The sequence below is a fragment of the Taudactylus pleione genome, unplaced genomic scaffold (genome assembly GCF_031769625.1).
Source record: "Taudactylus pleione unplaced genomic scaffold, aTauple2 ptg001178l, whole genome shotgun sequence".
Taxonomy (NCBI): Eukaryota; Metazoa; Chordata; class Amphibia; order Anura; family Myobatrachidae; genus Taudactylus; species Taudactylus pleione.
This window is the reverse complement of record NW_028285579.1, coordinates 229,745-251,950: the sequence shown is the minus strand read 5'-3', so window position 1 is coordinate 251,950 and position 22,206 is coordinate 229,745. Positions and strand designations below refer to the sequence as shown.

General features: G+C 50.1%; 1 protein-coding gene across 6 annotated transcripts in view; it reads left to right on the top strand.

Annotated features, from left to right (window-relative positions):
- The window catches only part of LOC148453334 (disintegrin and metalloproteinase domain-containing protein 15-like), a 152,096-nt gene that overhangs the window by 29,893 nt on the left and 99,997 nt on the right, over nt 1-22,206 (top strand). For 5 of the 6 annotated variants that reach the window (XM_088462266.1, XM_088462264.1, XM_088462268.1 and 2 more), the window contains exons 6-14: nt 169-403; nt 546-611; nt 923-994; nt 2,131-2,300; nt 2,764-2,848; nt 9,870-10,012; nt 10,098-10,275; nt 12,442-12,534; nt 12,618-12,813. In XM_088462266.1, coding sequence (XP_088318392.1) covers nt 169-403; nt 546-611; nt 923-994; nt 2,131-2,300; nt 2,764-2,848; nt 9,870-10,012; nt 10,098-10,275; nt 12,442-12,534; nt 12,618-12,813 — 1,238 coding nt within the window. The remainder of the gene's footprint in view (nt 1-168; nt 404-545; nt 612-922; nt 995-2,130; nt 2,301-2,763; nt 2,849-9,869; nt 10,013-10,097; nt 10,276-12,441; nt 12,535-12,617; nt 12,814-22,206) is intronic. The other variant, XM_088462267.1, reaches the window with a different exon arrangement.

Here is a 22,206-nt window from a genome sequence, read left to right as displayed (position 1 = left end):
TACAGCCCACCTAAGACCCATTCCAGATTACCTGAGAGAGTCCAGGCCATCGGCGTCTCAGCAATGCAGTACCCCATACACAGGGACAGTATCTCACCTTGCTGTGCGGTTATAAGGGTTTATTGTTAGACTCGTTACTATTGGTCATTACCATCTTCTCTGTAACAGGGGGACGATAATTTTGGCTCCGCAGCGCCGGTACAGTATTGAGCCAGTCTCCGGAGATCCCAACTACAAGCACATACTGCGGCAGATCGAAGACGAGCGCAACGTGACGTGTGACACCCAGGACAGGCTCCACGATATGTCTGCAACTCGCAGGACAGGACGGACGCTGCTCGGTTCAGACGACCACAACATTAAAGAGGAGCAGCAATTTCCACACCAGGCAGACTCGCAACGGGTGAGCATTGCATAAAGGGGAACAATCATGAAAGATACGGTGCCACTGCCTACACGGGGGGGCGGTCTTGGGCATAGCTGCACGGAGGGCGACGTCCGGGGTGACCACGCGCAGATCTATATTTCTGTGTTGTATCTTCCAGGTGAGGAGAGACATAACAAGCGAGATGAAGTACGTAGAGCTTGTGATGGTAGCCGATAATAGTGAGGTGAGTGTGATGGTAGCCGATAATAGTGAGGTGAGTGTGACGGTAGCAGATAATAATGAGGTGAGTGTGATGGTAGCAGATAATAGTGAGGTGAGTGTGACGGTAGCAGATAATAGTGAGGTGAGTGTGATGGTAGCAGATAATAGTGAGGCGAGTGTGAGTGTAGCAGATAATAGTGAGGTGAGTGTGATGGTAGCAGATAATAGTGAGGTGAGTGTGATGGTAGCAGATAATAGTGAGTGTGATGATGGTGCTGGCTCGTGTCAAGCCTTTGTGTTACTGGCTATTCATTCTTCTCTTCCAATTACCAGTACAAGATGCTTCACCGAGACCTGAAAGAGCTCTACCTTAGGATACTTGAGATCGCCAACAAGGTGGACGCTGTGAGTAACTGGTGAATTCACAAATACACCTTGGTAATGTAAAGAGTAGTATCCTGTATAACTGCCCAGAATACTCCGTATATTGTGAGATGGCTCCTTGTCCCCATGGCCGCTGGGTTGAAGGTTCCCTGGGACTGATGTCTCTGTGGGTTGTTTCTTCTCTGAGATTATCCTTGGGCTGAAACATCTTTATTAGCTTCCTCCATTTGACGTTCCTGGAACAGGGGGTTTCTTCAGTGGTAGGTCCCTTTGAGGTGGTTCTTTAATTGGAGGTTCCCCAGGATGGTAGGAGTTTCCTCAGGAGTGATTCTTCTGAGGTTTTATTTGATATGGCTATTGATTGGGAGATTCCTATCTGATGAATCTTCTCTGTTGCAGCCCTTAGTGGTGGTATTTCTATGGGAGCTTCCTCAGGACTCCGGGATGTTTCTTCTCTGAGAGGTATTTCATGGGGGATTCTTCTCCTAGAGGTTTCTTAGGGGCTTTACTTCTTTGATAGGTACCTAAGGGGGTGGTAATTTGGGATACTGCTCGGGTGGTTTTCCTCAGGGTATTTCATCATTAGTGGTACTTCTTTTGGGAGGTCCCTAAGTTGGTACTGCTCTGGGTGGTCCCTCAGGAGTAGCACTGCTATGGGAGGTGCCTCTTGGGTGACACTGCTCTAAGGAGTTCCTCAGAGGTGGTAGTTCTCTGGGAGGACCTCAGGTGTGCTACTTCTCTGGGAAGTCGCTTGGGTGGTTTTATTCAGGTAGGTCCCTCAATGATGGTACACTTCTGGGAGGTCGCTCAGGGGTGGTACTGCAGTAGGAGGTCGCTCAGGGGTGGTATTGCTCTGGGATGTCCCTAACTGGTGGTACTGCTCTGGGAGGCCCCTCAGGGGTAGTACTTCACTAGGAGCTCCCTCAAGATTGATTTTTCTGTAGGTGGTTTCTTAAGGGTGAAACATCCTGGATGGACACACTGGGGTGATTCTTCACCTGTTGGTCCCCAAAGGCAATACTTTTCTGTGAGGTCCCCCCGGGATGATCCTTCTTTGGGAGGTCCCTCAGTAGTGGTTCTTTGGATTTTCTCAGGGGATGTTTCAAGATTGAATTGTGTTGTTCCTGACTGGTTACACGGGTTCCTCTTTCTTCCAGTTTTACCGGTCGCTGAACATCAGAGTGGTACTGGTTATGGTTGAGGTTTGGAGCCAGAAAGATCAGATCTCGGTCAGTACAGATCCTGCAGAGACACTGAACAGATTCCTGTCCTGGCGAGAGAAGGACTTGCTGCCTCGGATTCACCATGACAACGCTCAGCTCCTCACGTTAGTGTTGCACGATTACGTGTCTTGGTATTGAAGGTGGATCTGAGTGGTATATGTACATATACACGCATGTTGCTATTGCTACTTGTATAGTGCTGCGTTATTCTCCAGCACTGTACAGCGAATAGGTCTCATTCACATCAGACCCTGACCCATTATAATTCTGATTATTTATGTATTTGGCACATCATGGTGCCAGGAATGCAGTTGTACATTGGAAGTGACAAACTAAATTCCCTACAGCACTTACCACGGTTAATTTAACCTACCAGTATGTCTAGCGTGGGAGGAAACCGGAGTACCTGGAGGAGACCCGTGCAAAAACACTAAGAGAACATACAAACTCCACACCAATAGCGCCCTGGCTGGGAAGTGACCTCAGTGCTGTGAGGCAGTAATGCTATCCACTGTGCTGCCGCACTGCCAGTCCTGTACTGCTGATAAAACTTCTCTGTTGTTTTAGGGGTATCACATTTACGGGCTCCTCGGTTGGCATGGCGACAATGGACTCCATTTGTACGGCGGATCGCTCTGGAGGCGTGAACATGGTAAGTGGATTGGCATAAACAAAGATACTGCGTGGACATCGCAACGTGTCCTTTGTATCAAACCACAAGGAGAACAGGTTTAGGGGCAGTGTAAGTACAGGTGTATGTCTGCGTACGCGGAATTACGTCACTTTTATCCATGTTTATTAATGAAATATAAAGAAACAGGAATACCAGCATGTATGATAAAGGCCCTGATTCACAAACGGTCACAATGGCGAGTTCGGACGCAGATAGAGTGTTTGCCAGTACGCATGTGTATAAGTCGCACAGTGCTTGCTCAGCGATCCCAGTGCGATTACAGACGCACGGTGGAGCCACTTGCAAAGTGAGTGACAGGTAGTCAGCGTTTGGGGGTGGTCAACAAAACGCAGGTGTCTGACCGTTTATGCGCCGTTACATGGGCGTGCATACATTAGCCACTGCGGTCTCCTACGCAGTACGAGAGCCCTCTGCGTGTCAGGAGAGCTGCAGAGTCTGCGGCTGGTTAGACCTGCCGCCTGGGCAAGATGGCCGCTTCATGTGTGTCGATATTACCGATATTTACGCAGGTAAGCGATGTCGTACGCAGGTAAGAAAGCAGCAGTGAGCGTCCCTGTGCATATACACGTCTCTCTGTATGATCCTACATGCTCAGTGTATGTACATGTCTCTCTGTATGACCCTGCATGCTCAGTGTATGTACACGTCTCTCTGTATGACCCTACATGCTCAGTGTATGTACACCTCTCTCTGTATGATCCTACATGCTCCGTGTATGTACACCTCTCTCTGTATGACCCTGCATGCTCAGTGTATGTACATGTCTCTCTGTATGACCCTACATGCTCAGTGTATGTACATGTCTCTCTGTATGACCCTGCATGCTCAGTGTATGTACACGTCTCTCTGTATGACCCTACATGCTCAGTGTATGTACACCTCTCTCTGTATGATCCTACAGGAGGCTACTTGTGTATTTCTTCTAAGACTACATCCCACACGATGATAAGTGATAGTACCAGTGTATGTATGTGTAATTCCTCCCTGTATGTAAGGACACAGTATTATAACAAGACATTATAGCTGTCAGTATTTAACTCTATATTTAAGGTTCTGTTCTGGAATCACTAGCGATGTGATTTTATTCATACATGTTGGTATTAGTGTTCGCTTGTGATATATGTTTGTGTTTAGTCCAGACACAGACGTTCTTAGATTTCATTAATAAAAGTTATAACTCGTACTCGGACATAGTTACAGACCCTAAACCTGAGGGCACTTTTTTCTCTTGTTGTTTTGATATCACTGTTCCACAAACCTACATCCTCCCACTCAGGACAATTTATTACTGTGGATTAGATCTATGTCAGCCCATCATAGCAGTGACCAGTGATTCTCCTCTCCCTTTGTGCCCCATATCAGTGGCTCCCCGTGGTGCCATGGCACTGTGACCAGGGTACCTCGGCGCCCGGCAGCCTGGAGAGGACAGCCAGTGTTTTGTTTTTTGGGGTGTAAAATAGTTTTGTCTTACACGGGTGGGAGAGGGATTAGCACATGGAGTACAGCAGAGTGACGGGAGGGGGGTTACGATGACTGCATTTATTATCACAACTAGAGGTAAGAGGGGGACAGGAAGAGGGGCAAATAGAGAGACATGGAGGGGGAAAATGGAGAAACAGAGAGGGGGCAAATGGAGAGACATGGAGGGGGAAAATGGAGAAACAGAGAGGGGGCAAATGGAGAGACATGGAGGGGGAAAATAGAGAGACATGGAGGGGGCAAATAGAGAAACAGAGAGGGGGCAAATAGAGAGACAGAGAGGGGGCAAATAGAGAGACAGAGAGGGGGCAAATAGAGAGACAGAGAGGGGGCAAATAGAGAGACAGAGGGGGCAAATAGAGAGACATGGAGGGGGAAAATGGAGAAACAGAGGGGGCAAATAGAGAGACATGGAGGGGGAAAATGGAGAAACAGAGGGGGCAAATAGAGAGACATGGAGGGGGCAAATAGAGAGACATGGAGGGGGAAAATGGAGAAACAGAGAGGGGGCAAATAGAGAGACATGGAGGGGGAAAATGGAGAAACAGAGGGGGCAAATAGAGAGACATGGAGGGGGAAAATAGAGAAACAGAGGGGGCAAATAGAGAGACATGGAGGGGGCAAATAGAGAGACATGGAGGGGGCTAATAGAGAGACATGGAGGGGGAAAATGGAGAAATAGAGAGGGGGCAAATGGAGAGACAGAAAGGGGGCAAATAGAGAGACATGGAGGGGGAAAATAGAGAGACAGAGAGGGGGCAAATGGAGAGACATGGAGGGGGAAAATAGAGAAACAGAGAGGGGGCAAATGGAAATATACGTGGAGGGGGAAAATGGAGAAACAGAGAGGGGGCAAATGGAGAGACGTGGAGGGGGAAAATAGAGAAACAGAGGGGGCAAATAGAGAGACATGGAGGGGAAAATGGAGAAACAGAGGGGGCAAATAGAGAAACAGAGGGGGCAAATAGAGAAACAGAGGCGGCAAATAGAGAAACAGAGGCGGCAAATAGAGAAACAGAGGCGGCAAATAGAGAAACAGAGGTGGCAAATAGAGAGACATGGAGGGGGAAAATAGAGAGACGTGGAGGGGTGAAAGGGAGAGAAACCGAGGGGGCAATGGGAGAGAGGCGGAGTGTGTAATGGGAGAGAGAGGCGGAGTGTGTAATGGGAGAGAGAGGCGGAGTGTGTAATGGGAGAGAGAGGCGGAGTGTGTAATGGGAGAGAGAGGCGGAGTGTGTAATGGGAGAGAGAGGTGGAGTGTGTGATGGGAGAGAGAGGCGGAGTGTGTAATGAGAGAGGCGCGGAGTGTGTAATGGGAGAGAGAGGCGGAGTGTGTAATGGGAGAGAGGCGGAGTGTGTAATGGGAGAGGGAGGGGGCAATGGGACAGAGGCGGTGTGTGTAATGGGAGAGAGAGGCGGAGTGTGTAATGGGAGAGAGAGGCGGAGTGTGTAATGGGAGAGAGAGGCGGAGTGTGTAATGGGAGAGGCGCGGAGTGTGTAATGGGAGAGGCGCGGAGTGTGTAATGGGAGAGGCGCGGAGTGTGTAATGGGAGAGGCGCGGAGTTTGTAATGGGAAAGAGGCGCGGAGGGGGCAATGGGAGAGAGACGGAGTGTGTAATGGGAGAGGCGCGGAGTGTGTAATGGGAGAGGCGCGGAGTGTGTAATGGGAGAGAGAGGCGGAGTGTGTAATGGGAGAGGGAGGGGGCAATGGGACAGAGGCGGTGTGTGTAATGGGAGAGAGAGGCGGAGTGTGTAATGGGAGAGGCGCGGAGTGTGTAATGGGAGAGGCGCGGAGTGTGTAATGGGAGAGGCGCGGAGTGTGTAATGGGAGAGGCGCGGAGTTTGTAATGGGAAAGAGGCGCGGAGGGGGCAATGGGAGAGGCGCGGAGTGTGTAATGGGAGAGGCGCGGGGTGTGTAATGGGAGAGGCGCGGAGTGTGTAATGGGAGAGGCGCGGAGTGTGTAATGGGAGAGGCGTGGAGTGTGTAATGGGAGAGGCGCGGAGTGTGTAATGGGAGAGGCGCGGAGTGTGTAATGGGAGAGAGAGGCGGAGTGTGTAATGGGAGAGAGAGGCGGAGTGTGTAATGGGAGAGAGAGGCGGAGTGTGTAATGGGAGAGAGAGGCGGAGTGTGTAATGGGAGAGGCGCGGAGTGTGTAATGGGAGAGAGAGGCGGAGTGTGTAATGGGAGAGAGAGGCGGAGTGTGTAATGGGAGAGAGAGGCGGAGTGTGTAATGGGAGAGGCGCGGAGTGTGTAATGGGAGAGAGGCAGAGTGTGTAATGGGAGAGGGACGGACGGGATAATGGGAGAGAGGCGGAGTGTGTAATGGGAGAGGGAGGGGGCAATGGGAGAGAGGCGGTGTGTGTAATGGGAGAGAGAGGCGGAGTGTGTAATGGGAGAGAGATTCGGAGTGTGTAATGGGAGAGAGATTCGGAGTGTGTAATGGTAGAGAGGCGCGGAGTGTGTAATGGGAGAGAGAGGCGGAGGGGATAATGGGAGAGAGAGGCGGAGAGTGTAATGGGAGAGAGACAGAGGGGATAATGGGAGAGAGAGGCGGACTGTGTAATGGGAGAGGCGCGGAGTGTGTAATGGGAGAGGCGCGGAGTGTGTAATGGGAGAGAGACGGAGTGTGTAATGGGAGAGAGACGGAGTGTGTTATGGGAGAGGCGCGGAGTGTGTAATGGGAGAGGCGCGGAGTGTGTAATGGGAGAGAGGCGGAGTGTGTAATGGGAGAGAGGCGGTGTGTGTAATGGGAGAGAGAGACGGAGTGTGTAATGGGAGAGGCGCGGAGTGTGTAATGGGAGAGAGAGGCGGAGTGTGTAATGGGAGAGAGAGGCGGAGTGTGTAATGGGAGAGAGAGGCGGAGTGTGTAATGGGAGAGAGAGGCGGAGTGTGTAATGGGAGAGAGAGGCGGAGTGTGTAATGGGAGAGGCGCGGAGTGTCTAATGGGAGAGAGGCAGAGTGTGTAATGGGAGAGGGACGGACGTGATAATGGGAGAGAGGCGGAGTGTGTAATGGGAGAGGGAGGGGGCAATGGGAGAGAGGCGGTGTGTGTAATGGGAGAGAGAGGCGGTGTGTGTAATGGGAGAGAGGCGGAGTGTGTAATGGGAGAGAGGCGGAGTGTGTAATGGGAGAGGCGCGGAGTGTGTAATGGGAGAGGCACGAAGTGTGTAATGGGAAAGAGGCGCGGAGGGGGCAATGGGAGAGAGAGGGAGGGGGCAACGGGAAAGAGAGGGAGGGGGCAACGGGAGAGAGAGAGGGAGGGGGCAACGGGAGAGAGAGGGACGGGTCCACCGGAAGGGAGAAAGAGACGGAGGGGGCAATGGGAGGGAGAGACGGAGGGGGCAATGGGAGAGAGACGGAGGGGGCAATGGGAGAGAGACGGAGGGGGCAATGGGAGAGAGACGGAGGGGGCAATGGGAGAGAGACAGAGGGGGCAATGGGAGAGACAGACAGGGGGCAATGGGAGGGAGAGACGAAGGGTACAATGGGAGGGAGAGATGGAGGGGGCAATGGGAGAGTGACGGAGGGGGCAATGGGAGAGTGACGGAGGGGGCAATGGGAGAGTGACGGAGGGGGCAATGGGAGAGTGACGGAGGGGCAATGGGAGAATGACGGAGGGGGCAATGGGAGGGAGAGATGAAGGGTACAATGGGAGGGAGAGAGACGGAGGGGGCAATGGGACAGTGACGGAGGGGCCAATGGGAGAGTGACGGAGGGGGCAATGGGAGAGAGAGAGAGACGAAGGGGGCAATGGGAGGGCGAGACGGAGGGGGCAATGTGAGAGAGAGGCGGAGGGGGCAATGGGAGAGACAGGCGAAGGGGGTAATGGGAGAGAGACGGAGGGGCAATGGAAGGGAGAGATGGAGGGGGCAATGGGTAAGAAAAGCAGTTTTCCTCTCTCATTTTTAAATACTTATTACATTCTTTTGACCCAGCTACTTAAAAAACGTGACTGCTCGGTAATTATTTTGGCTTAGGGGTGCCTTCAACAAATAACGGAGACCCTAAGGGTGCCTCAAACTAAGGAAGTTTTGGAACCACTGGGGGAGATGTATGAAGCTCAGAAGCGGTATCAGCGCACGTTATGTGCGCTGATACTGCTTCTCCCCAATGTATGATCGGGGGGTTTGGCGGTAAATGATAGGCGCTATGCGCCCCTGTCATTTCTTGGATGATAGGGCATGTATGAACGCTCAGTTCGCCTGACCACTCCGGCCGCTGCAGCTGTCGCTATCGACTGGCGATGCCCTATGCCCACAGCAGGGACACCGCTGTCCCTGCTGGGGCGGTTGCCGGCTCCAGGGCTGCATGCGGGATCTCGCGATACTTGCGAGATCCCGCGCATGCTCACTGGAGACGGCCGGGACTGAGACACAGCGCATCAGCACTAGGCTGATGCACTGTGGTCTCTAGCGGAGATCGCCGGAGGGGGGAGTTATCACTACCCCGCTCCGACCGATGAGATGTTCATATATCTCATCTGTAGTGCTTCTTGCTTTGCCTCGGTAAAGAAGCGAAGCAGGAAGCGTTATAGCAGCAAACTAAGAGTCGCTATAATACATCTCCCCCACTGCCTTATATATTAACTGTCTCCTTTGTGTAAGCTTTACTGCCATCTTGTGGCCTGGACAGACAACTGCAAGCTTATGAGCTGTGACATGACAGAAACACCTTGGGCTTCATTACTGACCCAGTAAATATGTAGATATACAGTATAAAATATTTATCATTGTTTGCAACATGAACGTGTTTTTCTCCGACTTTGCCTTTTTGGCCAAGCCATACACCAGTTAGCGCAATAAAATGGCGATATGGAGTTGGACCCAACACAAGCAATGACCATATTGCAAAAAGGCGTAATCTCCTGGGGCAGAGATTGTATAGGGCAGATGAATAAGCAGAGACAGAGGTGTATCGTGTTGTATGTGGGGGTTTTACACACTTTGGGTTACTACGCAGATCAGTGAAAATATGATGTCAGCAGTTTATTGAGAAACAATATATAACAAATATATAGATATAAGCTAATAAGGTTTATACTCAGACACCCGGATTGAAGAAATACTGGACTCCAGCCGTGTTTGATCCAGTCACAAAGGCCAGCGTGTGTCACATGAATATTTCTTGAAATTAGGGAGTTGTGTCCCCAGAACACATACATTAATACTCTACTTTTATTAGCAACAGGGGGCAGTATTACCGCAATTATGAATAATGCATATCATCTTGTTATGTTTACGTTTGTGAAATGCCAAGGTCGCCAGATGGTGTCTTCTTAGTTGTTATTTATTATGAAAACTACCTTATTGGCATATTTATGCCCAATGACACTGGAAGGTGATTTAGGGGATTCATTTTGAGAAAAGTCATCTACAATTTTTTCCGGACAATAATCTGTTTAATGTATGTGGGGGGCGTCTACTCCGTAATAACACTGAAGTGAGATATTTATAACTAACACGAGGTCATACGTTATTTTTTGCAACATATTCTGTATAGGACCATTCAGTGAGTATACTGGGAGTGGCATCCACCGTGGCACACGAATTGGGGCACAATCTGGGTTTGAGCCATGATATAGGAGACCGGAAATGTGGCCAGCCACAGGTGGGAAAGCAGTGGATAATGGAGCAGTCTTCAGGGTGAGTCACCCATGTCATAGGCACCGTGTGTGGAGTTTCCTCCCGCTGCAGGGTGACAGCTCTCTTATCTATGTGTCTGTGGCAGGTTCATGCCAGGGCTGGAGTTCAGTGCGTGCAGTCTGTCAGACCTGACCTCCAACCTACAACAAGGGGGAGGAATGTGCCTGTTTGATGTCCCTGAACCAGACAGTGTGTTTGGAACACCCATATGTGGAAACCTGGTGGTGGAGAAGGGAGAACAGTGTGACTGCGGCCTGGAACAGGTGAGAACTCCCCAGTCCAAGTCGTGTCCCGGCTGCCTCGGTTGTCCCTCCCTCTCCCGGCTGCCTCGGTTGTCCCTCCCTCTCCCGGCTGCCTCGGTTGTCCCTCCCTCTCCCGGCTGCCTCGGTTGTCCCTCCCTCTCCCGGCTGCCTCGGTTGTCCCTCCCTCTCCCGGCTGCCTCGGTTGTCCCTCCCTCTCCCGGCTGCCTCGGTTGTCCCTCCCTCTCCCGGCTGCCTCGGTTGTCCCTCCCTCTCCCGGCTGCCTCGGTTGTCCCTCCCTGTCCCGGCTGCCTCGGGTTGTCCCTCCCTCTCCCGGCTGCTTCTGTCCTCCCTTCCATCTTTCTCTCCTCCCGCACGGTACACCCATCTCGCGGTCCTCCCTTCTGTCTCTCCTCCTGCACGGTACACCCATCTCGCGGTCCTCCCTTCTGTCTCTTCTCCTGCACGGTATACCCCTCTCGCTGTCCTCCCTTCTGTCTCTCCTCCTGCACGGTACACCCATCTCGCGGTCCTCCCTTCTGTCTCTTCTCCTGCACGGTATACCCCTCTCGCTGTCCTCCCTTCTGTCTCTCCTCCTGCACGGTACACCCATCTCGCGGTCCTCCCTTCTGTCTCTTCTCCTGCACGGTATACCCTTCTCGCTGTCCTCCCTTCTGTCTCTCCTCCTGCACGGTATACACCTCTCGCTGTCCTCCCTTCTGTCTCTCCTCCTGCACGGTACACCCCTCTCGCTATCCTCCCTTCTGTCTCTCCTCCTGCACGGTATACACCTCTCGCTGTCCTCCCTTCTGTCTCTCCTCCTGCACGGTACACCCATCTTGCGGTCCTCCTTCTGTCTCTTCTCCTGCACGGTATACCCTTCTCGCGGTCCTCCCTTCTGTCTCTCCTCCTGCACGGTATACACCTCTCGCTGTCCTCCCTTCTGTCTCTCCTCCTGCACGGTACACCCATCTTGCGGTCCTCCTTCTGTCTCTTCTCCTGCACGGTACACCCCTCTCGCTGTCCTCCCTTCTGTCTCTTCTCCTGCACGGTACACCCCTCTCGCTCTCCCTTCTTTCTCTTTTCCTGCACGGTACACCCCTCTCGCTGTCTTCCCTTCTGTCTCTTCTCCTGCACGGTATACCCCTCTCGCTGTCCTCCCTTCTGTCTCTCCTCCTGCACGGTATACACCTCTCGCTGTCCTCCCTTCTGTCTCTCCTCCTGCACGGTACACCCATCTTGCGGTCCTCCTTCTGTCTCTTCTCCTGCACGGTACACCCCTCTCGCTGTCCTCCCTTCTGTCTCTTCTCCTGCACGGTATACCCCTCTCGCTGTCCTCCCTTCTGTCTCTCCTCCTGCACGGTACACCCATCTCGCGGTCCTCCCTTCTGTCTCTTCTCCTGCACGGTATACCCTTCTCGCTGTCCTCCTGCACGGTATACCCCTCTCGCTGTCCTCCCTTCTGTCTCTTCTCCTGCACGGTATACCCCTCTCGCTGTCCTCCCTTCTGTCTCTCCTCCTGCACGGTACACCCATCTCGCGGTCCTCCCTTCTGTCTCTTCTCCTGCACGGTATACCCTTCTCGCTGTCCTCCCTTCTGTCTCTTCTCCTGCACGGTATACACCTCTCGCTGTCCTCCCTTCTGTCTCTCCTCCTGCACGGTACACCCATCTCGCGGTCCTCCCTTCTGTCTCTTCTCCTGCACGGTATACCCTTCTCGCGGTCCTCCCTTCTGTCTCTTCTCCTGCACGGTATACCCTTCTCGCTGTCCTCCCTTCTGTCTCTTCTCCTGCACGGTATACCCCTCTCGCTGTCCTCCCTTCTGTCTCTTCTCCTGCACGGTATACCCCTCTCGCTGTCCTCCCTTCTGTCTCTTCTCCTGCACGGTATACCCCTCTCGCTGTCCTCCCTTCTGTCTCTTCTCCTGCACGGTATACCCCTCTCGCTGTCCTCCCTTCTGTCTCTTCTCCTGCACGGTATACACCTCTCGCTGTCCTCCCTTCTGTCTCTTCTCCTGCACGGTATACACCTCTCGCTCTCCCTTCTTTCTCTTTTCCTGCACGGTACACCCCTCTCGCTGTCCCCCCTTCTGTCTCTCCTCCTGCACGGTACACCCCTCTCGCTGTCCCCCCTTCTGTCTCTCCTCCTGCACGATACACCCCTCTGACTGTCCTTACCTGCCTCCTGTAGGATTGCACAGATCCATGTTGTAATGGCAGCACGTGCCAGCTGGTGGCGGGGGCAGAGTGTGCCCTGGGTGGTCTGTGTTGTGAGCAGTGTAAGGTTGGTACAGTTTCTGCTAACATTGTATAAATATGTAAGTGTCCCTGCCATGGTGATAACTGCCATATACCTGCACTCTACAGATAAAACCTGCAGGCAGTATGTGCCGGGAGCCATTGGGGGACTGTGATCTGCCAGAATACTGCACCGGGACATCACCACACTGCCCCCCAAATGTCTACTTTCAGAATGGGGAGTCTTGTGGGAAAGGACAAGCTCACTGCTACCAAGGAGAATGTAGAACTCTTCAGAGCCAGTGCCATTATCTCTGGGGTCCAGGTAAGGTCTGTACTCATCAGCTGAGAGAGACCATACTGGCTGATGGCTGCAACAAGGGGACACACAGGTGCTGGGACAGGTGTATATACAGGTGATGGGAGCACACACACAGGTGCTGGGACAGGTGTATACAGTATAGAAGTGATCACACACAGGTGCTGGGACAGGTGTATACAGTATAGAAGCGATCACACACACAGGTGCTGGGACAGGTGTATATACAGGTGATGGGAGCACACACACAAGTGCTGGGACAGGGGTATATAGAGAAGATGGGAGCACACACACAGGTGCTGGGACAGGTGTATACAGTATAGAAGCGATCACACAGGTGCTGGGACAGGTGTATACAGTATAGAAGTGATCACACACACAGGTGCTGGGACAGGTGTATACAGTATAGAAGTGATCACACACACAGGTGCTGGGACAGGTGTATACAGTATAGAAGTGATCACACACACAGGTGCTGGGACAGGTGTATACAGTATAGAAGTGATCACACACACAGGTGCCGGGACAGGTGTATATACAGGAGATGTGATCACACACACACAGGTGCTGGGACAGGTGTATACAGTATAGAAGTGATCACACACACACAGGTGCTAGGACAGGTGTATACAGTATAGAAGTGATCACACAGGTGCTGGGACAGGTGTATACACTATAGAAGTGATCACACACACAGGTGCTGGGACAGGTGTATACAGTATAGAGATGATCACACACACACAGGTGCTGGGACAGGTGTATACTGTATAGAAGTGATCACACACACAGGTGCTGGGACAGGTGTATACAGTATAGAAGTGATCACACACACAGGTGCTGGGACAGGTGTATACAGTATAGAAGTGATCACACACAGGTGCTGGGACAGGTGTATACAGTATAGAAGTGATCACACACACAGGTGCTAGGACAGGTGTATACAGTATAGAAGTGATCACACACATAGGTGCTGGGACAGGTGTATACAGTATAGAAGTGATCACACACAGGTGCTGGGACAGGTGTATACAGTATAGAAGTGATCACACACACAGGTGCTGTGACAGGTGTATACAGTATAGAAGTGATCACACAGGTGCTGGGACAGGTGTATACAGTATAGCAGTGATCACACACACAGGTGCTGGGACAGGTGTATATACAGGAGATGTGATCACACATACACAGGTGCTGGGACAGGTGTATACAGTAGAGAAGTGATCACACACAGGTGCTGGGACAGGTGTATACAGTATAGAAGTGATCACACAAACAGGTGCTGTGACAGGTGTATACAGTATAGAAGTGATCACACAGGTGCTGGGACAGGTGTATACAGTAGAGAAGTGATCACACACACAGGGGCTGGGACAGGTGTATACAGTATAGAAGTGATCACACACACAGGTGCTGTGACAGGTGTATACAGTATAGAAGTGATCACACAGGTGCTGGGACAGGTGTATACAGTATAGAAGTGATCACACACACAGGTGCTGGGACAGGTGTATACAGTATAGAAGCGATCACACACACAGGTGCTAGGACAGGTGTATACAGTATAGAAGTGATCACACACAGGTGCTGGGACAGGTGTATACAGTATAGAAGTGATCACACAGGTGCTGGGACAGGTGTATATAGTATAGAAGTGATCACACACACAGGTGCCGGGACAGGTGTATATACAGGAGATGTGATCACACACACACAGGTGCTGGGACAGGTGTATACAGTATAGAAGTGATCACACACACAGGTGCTGGGACAGGTGTATACAGTATAGAGACGATCACACACACAGGTGCTGTGACAGGTGTATACAGTATAGAAGTGATCACACAGGTGCTGGGACAGGTGTATATAGTATAGAAGTGATCACACACACAGGTGCTGGGACAGGTGTATACAGTATAGAAGCGATCACACACACAGGTGCTAGGACAGGTGTATACAGTATAGAAGTGATCACACACAGGTGCTGGGACAGGTGTATACAGTATAGAAGTGATCACACAGGTGCTGGGACAGGTGTATATAGTATAGAAGTGATCACACACACAGGTGCCGGGACAGGTGTATATACAGGAGATGTGATCACACACACACAGGTGCTGGGACAGGTGTATACAGTATAGAAGTGATCACACACACAGGTGCTGGGACAGGTGTATACAGTATAGAGACGATCACACACACAGGTGCTGTGACAGGTGTATACAGTATAGAAGTGATCACACAGGTGCTGGGACAGGTGTATATAGTATAGAAGTGATCACACACACAGGTGCTGGGACAGGTGTATACAGTATAGAAGCGATCACACACACAGGTGCTGGGACAGGTGTATACAGTATAGAAGTGATCTCACACACAGGTGCTAGGACAGGTGTATACAGTATAGAAGTGATCACACAGGTGCTGGGACAGGTGTATACACTATAGAAGTGATCACACACACAGGTGCTGGGACAGGTGTATACAGTATAGAAGTGATCACACACACAGGTGCTGGGACAGGTGTATACAGTATAGAAGTGATCACACACACAGGTGCTGGGACAGGTGTATACAGTATAGAAGTGATCACACACACAGGTGCCGGGACAGGTGTATACAGTATAGAAGTGATCACACACACAGGTGCTGGGACAGGTGTATATACAGGAGATGTGATCACACATACACAGGTGCTGGGACAGGTGTATACAGTATAGAAGTGATCACACACAGGTGCTGGGACAGGTGTATACAGTATAGAAGTGATCACACAAACAGGTGCTGTGACAGGTGTATACAGTATAGAAGTGATCACACAGGTGCTGGGACAGGTGTATACAGTAGAGAAGTGATCACACACACAGGGGCTGGGACAGGTGTATACAGTATAGAAGTGATCACACACATAGGTGCTGGGACAGGTTTATACAGTATAGAAGTGATCACACCCAAACAGGTGCTGGGACAGGTGTATACAGTATAGAAGTGATCACACACACAGGTGCTGGCTGGGACAGGTGTATACAGTATAGAAGTGATCACACACATAGGTGCTGGGACAGGTGTATACAGTATAGAAGTGATCACACACATAGGTGCTGGGACAGGTTTATACAGTATAGAAGTGATCACACCCAAACAGGTGCTGGGACAGGTGTATACAGTATAGAAGTGATCACACACACAGGTGCTGGGACAGGTGTATACTGTATAGAAGCGATCACACACGCAGGTGCTGGGACACGTGTATATACAGGAGATGGGAGCACACACACACATGTGCTGGGACAGGTGTATACAGTATAGAAGTGATCACACACACAGGTGCTGTGACAGGTGTATACAGTATAGAAGTGATCACACAGGTGCTGGGACAGGTGTATACATTATAGAAGCGATCACACAGGTGCTGGGACAGGTGTATACAGTATAGAAGTGATCACACACACACAGGTGCTGGGACAGGTGTATACAGTATAGAAGTGATCACACACAGGTGCTGGGACAGGTGTATACAGTATAGAAGTGATCACACACACAGGTGCTGGGACAGGTGTATACAGTATAGAAGTGATCACACACACACAGGTGCTGGGACAGGTGTATACAGTATAGAAGTGATCACACACAGGTGCTGGGACAGGTGTATACAGTATAGAAGTGATCACACACACAGGTGCTGGGACAGGTGTATACAGTATAGAAGCGATCACACACACAGGTGTTAGGACAGGTGTATACAGTATAGAAGTGATCACACACACAGGTGTTGGGACAGGTGTATACAGTATAGAAGTGATCACACACAGGTGCTGGGACAGGTGTATACAGTATAGAAGTGATCACACACACAGGTGCTGTGACAGGTGTATACAGTATAGAAGTGATCACACAGGTGCTGGGACAGGTGTATACAGTATAGAAGTGATCACACACACAGGTGCTGGGACAGGTGTATACAGTATAGAAGTGATCACACACACAGGTGCTTGGACAGGTGTATACAGTATAGAAGTGATCACACAGGTGCTGGGACAGGTGTATACAGTATAGAAGTGATCACACACACAGGTGCTGGGACAGGTGTATACAGTATAGAAGCGATCACACACACAGGTGCTAGGACAGGTGTATACAGTATAGAAGTGATCACACACAGGTGCTGGGACAGGTGTATACAGTATAGAAGTGATCACACACACAGGTGCCGGGACAGGTGTATATACAGGAGATGTGATCACACACACACAGGTGCTGGGACAGGTGTATACAGTATAGAAGTGATCACACACACAGGTGCTGGGACAGGTGTATACAGTATAGAAGTGATCACACACACAGGTGCTGGGACAGGTGTATACAGTATAGAGACGATCACACACACAGGTGCTGTGACAGGTGTATACAGTATAGAAGTGATCACACAGGTGCTGGGACAGGTGTATACATTATAGAAGCGATCACACAGGTGCTGGGACAGGTGTATACAGTACAGAAGTGATCACACACACACAGGTGCTGGGACAGGTGTATACAGTATAGAAGTGATCACACACAGGTGCTGGGACAGGTGTATACAGTATAGAAGTGATCACACACACAGGTGCTGGGACAGGTGTATACAGTATAGAAGTGATCACACACACACAGGTGCTGGGACAGGTGTATACAGTATAGTAGTGATCACACAGGTGCTGGGACAGGTGTATACAGTATAGAAGTGATCACACACAGGTGCTGGGACAGGTGTATACAGTATAGAAGTGATCACACACACCGGTGCTGGGACAGGTGTATACAGTATAGAAGTGATCACACACACCGGTGCTGGGACAGGTGTATACAGTATAGTAGTGATCACACAGGTGCTGGGACAGGTGTATTCAGTATAGAAGTGATCACACACACAGGTGCTCTCACAGGTGTATACAGTATAGAAGTGATCACACACACATAGGTGCTGGGACAGGTGTATACAGTATAGAAGCGATCACACACACAGGTCCTGGGACAGGTGTATTCAGTATAGAAGTGATCACACACACAGGTGCTCTCACAGGTGTATACAGTATAGAAGTGATCACACACACATAGGTGCTGGGACAGGTGTATACAGTATAGAAGCGATCACACACACAGGTCCTGGGACAGGTGTATACAGTATAGAAGCGATCACACACACAGGTGCTGGGACAGGTGTATACAGTATAGAAGCGATCACACACACAGGTGCTGGGACAGGTGTATACAGTATAGAAGCGATCACACACACATAGGTGCTGCGACAGGTGTATACAGTATAGAAGTGATCACACACACAGGTGCTGGGACAGGTGTATACAGTATAGAAGTGATCACACACACAGGTGCTGGGACAGGTGTATACAGTATAGAAGCGATCACACACAGGTGCTGGGACAGGTGTATACAGTATAGAAGTGATCTCACACACAGGTGCTAGGACAGGTGTATACAGTATAGAAGTGATCACACAGGTGCTGGGACAGGTGTATACACTATAGAAGTGATCACACACACAGGTGCTGGGACAGGTGTATACAGTATAGAAGTGATCACACACACAGGTGCTGGGACAGGTGTATACAGTATAGAAGTGATCACACACAGGTGCTGGGACAGGTGTATACAGTATAGAAGTGATCACACAGGTGCTGGGACAGGTGTATACAGTATATAAGCGATCACACACACAGGTGCTGGGACAGGTGTATACAGTATAGAAGCGATCACACACACACAGGTGCTGGGACAGGTGTATACAGTATAGAAGCGATCACACACACAGGTGCTGGGACAGGTGTATACAGTATAGAAGCGATCACACACAGGTGCTGGGACAGGTGTATACAGTATAGAAGTGATCTCACACACAGGTGCTAGGACAGGTGTATACAGTATAGAAGTGATCACACAGGTGCTGGGACAGGTGTATACACTATAGAAGTGATCACACACACAGGTGCTGGGACAGGTGTATACAGTATAGAAGTGATCACACACACAGGTGCTGGGACAGGTGTATACAGTATAGAAGTGATCACACACACAGGTGCTGGGACAGGTGTATACAGTATAGAAGTGATCACACACACAGGTGCCGAGACAGGTGTATATACAGGAGATGTGATCACACACACACAGGTGCTGGGACAGGTGTATACAGTATAGAAGCGATCACACACACACAGGTGCTGGGACAGGTGTATACAGTATAGAAGTGATCACACACATAGGTGCTGGGACAGGTTTATACAGTATAGAAGTGATCACACCCAAACAGGTGCTGGGACAGGTGTATACAGTATAGAAGTGATCACACACACAGGTGCTGGGACAGGTGTATACAGTATAGAAGTGATCACACACATAGGTGCTGGGACAGGTTTATACAGTATAGAAGTGATCACACCCAAACAGGTGCTGGGACAGGTGTATACAGTATAGAAGTGATCACACACACAGGTGCTGGGACAGGTGTATACTGTATAGAAGCGATCACACACGCAGGTGCTGGGACACGTGTATATACAGGAGATGGGAGCACACACACACATGTGCTGGGACAGGTGTATACCGTATAGAAGCGATCACACACACAGGTGCTGGGACAGGTGTATACAGTATAGAGCCGAGCACACACACAGGTGCTGGGACAGGTGTATACAGTATAGAAGTGATCACACACACAGGTGCTGGGACAGGTGTATACAGTATAGAAGTGATCACACACACAGGTGCTGGGACAGGTGTATACAGTATAGAGACGATCACACACACAGGTGCTGTGACAGGTGTATACAGTATAGAAGTGATCACACAGGTGCTGGGACAGGTGTATACATTATAGAAGCGATCACACAGGTGCTGGGACAGGTGTATACAGTATAGAAGTGATCACACACACACAGGTGCTGGGACAGGTGTATACAGTATAGAAGTGATCACACACAGGTGCTGGGACAGGTGTATACAGTATAGAAGTGATCACACACACAGGTGCTGGGACAGGTGTATACAGTATAGAAGTGATCACACACACACACACATGTGCTGGGACAGGTGTATACAGTATAGAAGTGATCACACACACAGGTGCTGTGACAGGTGTATACAGTATAGAAGTGATCACACAGGTGCTGGGACAGGTGTATACATTATAGAAGCGATCACACAGGTGCTGGGACAGGTGTATACAGTATAGAAGTGATCACACACACACAGGTGCTGGGACAGGTGTATACAGTATAGAAGTGATCACACACAGGTGCTGGGACAGGTGTATACAGTATAGAAGTGATCACACACACAGGTGCTGGGACAGGTGTATACAGTATAGAAGTGATCACACACACACAGGTGCTGGGACAGGTGTATACAGTATAGAAGTGATCACACACAGGTGCTGGGACAGGTGTATACAGTATAGAAGTGATCACACACACAGGTGCTGGGACAGGTGTATACAGTATAGAAGCGATCACACACACAGGTGTTAGGACAGGTGTATACAGTATAGAAGTGATCACACACACAGGTGTTGGGACAGGTGTATACAGTATAGAAGTGATCACACACAGGTGCTGGGACAGGTGTATACAGTATAGAAGTGATCACACACACAGGTGCTGTGACAGGTGTATACAGTATAGAAGTGATCACACAGGTGCTGGGACAGGTGTATACAGTATAGAAGTGATCACACACACAGGTGCTGGGACAGGTGTATACAGTATAGAAGTGATCACACACACAGGTGCTTGGACAGGTGTATACAGTATAGAAGTGATCACACAGGTGCTGGGACAGGTGTATACAGTATAGAAGTGATCACACACACAGGTGCTGGGACAGGTGTATACAGTATAGAAGCGATCACACACACAGGTGCTAGGACAGGTGTATACAGTATAGAAGTGATCACACACAGGTGCTGGGACAGGTGTATACAGTATAGAAGTGATCACACACACAGGTGCCGGGACAGGTGTATATACAGGAGATGTGATCACACACACACAGGTGCTGGGACAGGTGTATACAGTATAGAAGTGATCACACACACAGGTGCTGGGACAGGTGTATACAGTATAGAAGTGATCACACACACAGGTGCTGGGACAGGTGTATACAGTATAGAGACGATCACACACACAGGTGCTGTGACAGGTGTATACAGTATAGAAGTGATCACACAGGTGCTGGGACAGGTGTATACATTATAGAAGCGATCACACAGGTGCTGGGACAGGTGTATACAGTACAGAAGTGATCACACACACACAGGTGCTGGGACAGGTGTATACAGTATAGAAGTGATCACACACAGGTGCTGGGACAGGTGTATACAGTATAGAAGTGATCACACACACAGGTGCTGGGACAGGTGTATACAGTATAGAAGTGATCACACACACACAGGTGCTGGGACAGGTGTATACAGTATAGTAGTGATCACACAGGTGCTGGGACAGGTGTATACAGTATAGAAGTGATCACACACAGGTGCTGGGACAGGTGTATACAGTATAGAAGTGATCACACACACCGGTGCTGGGACAGGTGTATACAGTATAGAAGTGATCACACACACCGGTGCTGGGACAGGTGTATACAGTATAGTAGTGATCACACAGGTGCTGGGACAGGTGTATTCAGTATAGAAGTGATCACACACACAGGTGCTCTCACAGGTGTATACAGTATAGAAGTGATCACACACACATAGGTGCTGGGACAGGTGTATACAGTATAGAAGCGATCACACACACAGGTCCTGGGACAGGTGTATTCAGTATAGAAGTGATCACACACACAGGTGCTCTCACAGGTGTATACAGTATAGAAGTGATCACACACACATAGGTGCTGGGACAGGTGTATACAGTATAGAAGCGATCACACACACAGGTCCTGGGACAGGTGTATACAGTATAGAAGCGATCACACACACAGGTGCTGGGACAGGTGTATACAGTATAGAAGCGATCACACACACAGGTGCTGGGACAGGTGTATACAGTATAGAAGCGATCACACACACATAGGTGCTGCGACAGGTGTATACAGTATAGAAGTGATCACACACACAGGTGCTGGGACAGGTGTATACAGTATAGAAGTGATCACACACACAGGTGCTGGGACAGGTGTATACAGTATAGAAGCGATCACACACAGGTGCTGGGACAGGTGTATACAGTATAGAAGTGATCTCACACACAGGTGCTAGGACAGGTGTATACAGTATAGAAGTGATCACACAGGTGCTGGGACAGGTGTATACACTATAGAAGTGATCACACACACAGGTGCTGGGACAGGTGTATACAGTATAGAAGTGATCACACACACAGGTGCTGGGACAGGTGTATACAGTAT